At 36.4% G+C, this 4,852-nt stretch overlaps 1 protein-coding gene across 1 annotated transcript; it reads right to left on the minus strand.

Annotated features, from left to right (window-relative positions):
* Window positions 1–2,447: 2,447 nt before the first annotated feature.
* LOC131162862 (cytochrome P450 71A9-like) lies at window positions 2,448–4,077 on the minus strand. Its single transcript, XM_058119466.1, has 2 exons — window positions 3,181–4,077; window positions 2,448–3,068 (listed from the first exon to the last, which is right to left on the minus strand). The coding sequence occupies exons 1-2, from the start codon at window positions 4,075–4,077 to the stop codon at window positions 2,448–2,450; spliced, it is 1,518 nt and encodes a 505-aa protein (XP_057975449.1).
* Window positions 4,078–4,852: the final 775 nt, after the last annotated feature.

Consider the following 4,852-nt stretch of genomic DNA (forward strand, 5'->3'; position numbering starts at 1 on the left):
TTCCAAAAACCTTTCTTTAAGTCGACTAGACACAAGTGGAACACACAAGTATGTTGTAGGGAAGGATCCTTCAAGAAAACCCGAGGTCCTTATAATCTCACAATGCCTTCTTATATTAAGGAGCTTAGAAAAATGCACAGCAGATTTCTCCTTACTAATTCGTTGGCCCGATCATTTTTCACACACCTCAAAAGTCTTCAAAAAATTCTGAAAGGACCTTGCATCTCATTAGAAAAAATCAATAAATCATAAAGAAGATGTGAAACAATAGGAGCACCGACAGGATGAAAAAATCTACCAATTTTGCAAGACATAAAATTTTGTTGTAGTAACTTGGACAAGACTTCTTCAATCAAAATAAAGAGGTAAGGTGAGAGAGGATCCCCTTGTCACAATGCCCTCGCTGGTTAAAAAAAAAACATTGAAGGAGCCATTAAGCATAATAAAGAATCAAGGAGACTAAATACAATTTTCTATAATCCTGCAAAAATTATCACCAAAACCAAAAGCCACAAGAGTAGTTTGAAAATGTTTTAACTTGTAGGAAATATTTTTGCACAACAAAATCAAAGCTATATGACACTTGCAATAACAATGCAAATATCTTAAAGCCTGTTAGTTTATCCCAACACAAGATTTATAATAGTGAAATCTGTGGGATAAGCTTAACTAAAACTCCCCAAGAATAACTCAAGCAATCAAACAAGAATAGTTGGAGTATTAGTAATATCTAGTAATCACAAGCACACTCAATAAGCTCTCACAATATCAAGATGTATCAAGGGAAGGAATTTTGAGAGTATTTGGGCAATATGAGCTTTTGGAAGTAGAGAGGATTTTCACTTAATGATTTTTTCTAATTACCACTAATCCACACAAATGAACTCATATTTATAAACCAAGGTAAAAATATAACTGTTTAGGACATGAAGGGTATTATTAGTATTTTTTAAAAATACATTAAAAAATTAACCCTGTTTAAAAATATTTTAACTTTAGTAAATATTAAGTAACCCGAGAAGATTTGGGTGACTAAACTTAAGTTTGGTTTCCCGAACAGACCCAGCCAATAATTTATTTTTAAATGGTTCGAGTGCTCGAAATTTTATGTGGTTGGCTGAACCAAAGTCAGAGACATTGGCGTGCGGTTCGGGTGGCTGGTGCAAAGTTTAGTTAACCGAATTGACCATTCGGTCGTCCAAGGTCTGATTTGAACTGAGAATTTTAGCAACCCGAGTAGGTGAGAAGTCCCTTTCTAAGGGTTTGGTCACCCGAGGGCAATGCATTCATTCTTGGTTCGACAGTCTAAACTTAAGTCAAATTGCTGACTTTCTAGAAGTTTGGGTGCCCGAGGAGTTTTGAACTCTAGGGGTTCCGTCGCCTGACCTCACTCAAGTTATTCTTATTATGTTCAATTCAATTCCTTTTTACACACCTAATTATGAATGATATTTGTGCATGAGTGTTGGGTCCTAGGGTCTTATTAGGGTCTTACTGAGCTTACAGTATATCATATATGCATGACATGCAGGTAATTATTACAGATCTTATATCCTATTTACTTTTATAGACCCATATTGTATAAAATGAATTTACAATATGAAACAAATTTTTAGAATCTTCATGCTTTCATGTGCCATTACTTGATCTGTTAAGATGAACCTGCACATAAACTTGAAAATCATCAAATACCCGAGTATTTGTCATTATATTATAAAGATAACATTATAAAAAGTTAGTTATAATAACTTATTTATGAAAAAAATAATAATTTATAACAATCTAGATAAAATTTGTAAATTTTTAAATATTTTGAGTTAAACAAATATTAGAAAGGGAGGAAAAAAGAAGATTTTGATACTAAAAAAAATTTAACTACCTTGATATTTCTATATTTACATTTTATTTATTTGATTAATGTTTCAAAGCTTTAAGTGCGTACAATGGCAACTCCCTGGCTCATGTCGAACAAATCAATATGATCAAGGCCCTAAAGCATTTTTCTAATCACACAAATATTATGCAAATTTGTCGATGAAGTTGACACACAAAATACAAAACCCTTTTATGTCATTCAAACGCCCTTTTTAAATTGGCAATTATTTCATTTAAAAGAAGAAGAAAAAAAAAAAAAAGGACAAGAGATACTTACCTCTCCTAAGATTTGTAAAAAAGACAAAAACCTCCCTTGAGGTTTCAAAAATACCACAGACCACCCTTGAGGTTTAAAAATGTCACATACCTCCTTTGAGATTTGTTAAAAAGGCACAAGCTTCCCCCCCAAACACTAATCATTTTGCAAGATACAAGGAGAGATTTGTGCCTTATTGGCAAATCTGAGGAGAGGTCCTGAGAATTCATGAAACCTCAATGTCCCTGAAATTTTTGAAACCTTAGAAGACGCTATTGTATTTTCACCTTATAAAAAAAAAACAATATACACACATTCATCTCGACATAGGTACTATATATTTTTTAGCTAAAAGGGAAAGAGGAACTTTCTTGTGCACTGCAATGCCGGGAACCCCCTCAGTGTCGATGTCTTCTTCCTTCATCCCATTTGGCAAATCCCAATCAAAGGAGTAAAGAAGATTGGCGAGTGCGAGTTCCACTGTCATGACTCCGAGATGCATACCAGGGCAACCTCTTCGACCAGCCCCAAAGGGTATTAATTCAAAATCTTGTCCTTTAAAGTCTATAGAACTGCCTAGGAATCTTTCAGGAAAGAACTCTTCTGGTTTTTCCCAAGACTCGGGATCCCTTGCTATGGCCCATGCATTTATATATACAATGGTCTTGGGTTGAATCTCATACCCATCAATAGTGCACTTTTCTATTGTTTCTCGAGGAACAAGCAAGGGAGATATAGGGTGTACTCTCATTGTCTCTTTCACCACGACTTTAAGGTAAGTTAGTTCAGGAAGATCATTTGCATCTATAAAATCTTTCTTTATCAAACTTCTAAGTTCTTCTTGTGCAGTCTTCATCACCCTAGGATTTCTCATTAACTCGGTCATTGCCCAAACTATAGTGCCTGCACTTGTGTCTGTTCCAGCAATAAACACTTCCTGCAACAAGCAATAATATAATTATTATAGATTCATTATGCTAGCAAGTTGACTTTTTAATAAAGGATATGAATTTCGGATGGGCTATATGCAGATGTATGCACACACATACCAGGATCAAAGCTTTAATTTGATCAAAAGTGAGATCAGTTGTAAATAGTTGATCGCTTCTCATTCGGAGTAAGATGTCAACAATATCTTCTTGCTCAGATCTCAACCTCTCAGGATCGAGGTGCTCATCGATAATTTCTTGGAAAATCAAATCCAATTCCCTACAATTTTTATCCAGCCTGCCACATAGGCCAGTAAGTTTGTCCACCCAACCCATAAATGAGAAATAGTCCGACAAATAGAAGCTGGTGACCAAGGCCTGAGCTTCATTGAGTAGATTGTGGAAGCTATTTCTTCCACCCTTGCCCTCATACCTTTTACCAAAAGCAATTCTACAAATTATGTTGTTCGCAAGAGACAACACCATCTCGCTCAAATTCACTTCTCGTTTAGGAGAAGAAAATGTAGAGATTTTATTGATGATGGCCACGACCTCTTCTTCATGAACCGGTCGAAAGGATTGCACCCTCTTGGTGCTAAAAATATGAAGAACACACACTTTTCTCATTTCCCTCCAGTAGCCGCCATACTGGGCAAAAATAAAGCCCGAGCCATTGTAGGTTAGTTTCTGCTGGCCAAGCATGGAAGGCCTTCCGGAGAATGCCAGATCATGGGTTTTCAAGGCTGCTTTGGCCATTTTTGCAGAAGATATGACTACAAGTGGCACAAGACCGAGCCTCAATGACATTAGGGGCCCATACTTCTTGGATAATTGGCACAGGTAGATGTGAGGGGCTGTGTTGTATTTGATAAGCTGGTGCAAGTTGCCGATGAATGGAAGGCCGGGAGGACCTGGTGGAAGAAGCTGTCGCCTCTCCTCTCTTTTTCTGTGCTCTTGCAGCAGAAAATATAAGAGGAAGGCAGAGATCAAGGCTAGAAGGAGAAGATGGAACTCCATGCATGCGAGGATAAGGCTAGCTTGGGTTTGGCTGCTTGCAATATTCCTTGCACACAACTATGGTGATCATGGAGACCTTTAAATAGACATCTAGCTGGTGTGTGCTGAACGCAGTTGCTGGGTAGCAAGTAATAATTTAAGAGGAAATTTGCAGATGCCATTTTCAATTCGTCATTTGGTTACTTCGAATTCTATCTAATCGCATCACCATCCAGTGTTTTGATGTGGTTCAAAACAGATTCGTCAACATTTTTGTGCTCCCACCATGGAGAAATTTTAAGGCGATTCTAAGAAGAGGTTTTGTTGCCGGGACTGACTCAAAATTCATATTTTATTGTTTATTCCTAAACATCAAATTACTTGAATCCACATCCACCAAATCTGACTGTTCTATTCAAAGCAGTGATATATTTGCATAGAATAAAGTTTTTGTGGAGAAATTATTGCTAAGGGGCTCCCACCATGGAGAAATTTCGAGGCGATTCTAAGAAGCTTGACTTTTGGTCTTCCATGATGTTGACGCAATTCAAAAAATCTTATTTTATTATTTATTCCTAAACATCAAATTAGTTGAATCCGACTCCATCAAAGCAGACTGTTCTTGTGCATATTTTATGAGTACATGAACTTTAAACTATACGTATGTATATATATATTTACATGTCCTGACTGACATATCAAGGGGACGGTAATATCATCATTTAAATATATTCATGAGAGCTAGGCAGAGGAAATTTGTGAATCAATGTGATTTTTTCACAAAAATATTATAAAA

Source organism: Malania oleifera, chromosome 8 (genome assembly GCF_029873635.1).
Source record: "Malania oleifera isolate guangnan ecotype guangnan chromosome 8, ASM2987363v1, whole genome shotgun sequence".
NCBI lineage: Eukaryota > Viridiplantae > Streptophyta > Magnoliopsida > Santalales > Ximeniaceae > Malania > Malania oleifera.

Coding starts and splice junctions, on each gene's coding strand:
- LOC131162862 (XM_058119466.1), bottom strand. CDS start 4,077: ATGGAGTTCCATCTTCTCCTTCTAGCCTTGATCTCTGCCTTCCTCTTA. Junction 3,069..3,180: donor AAATTAAAGCTTTGATCCTG/GTATGTGTGTGC, acceptor TGCTTGTTGCAG/GAAGTGTTTATTGCTGGAAC.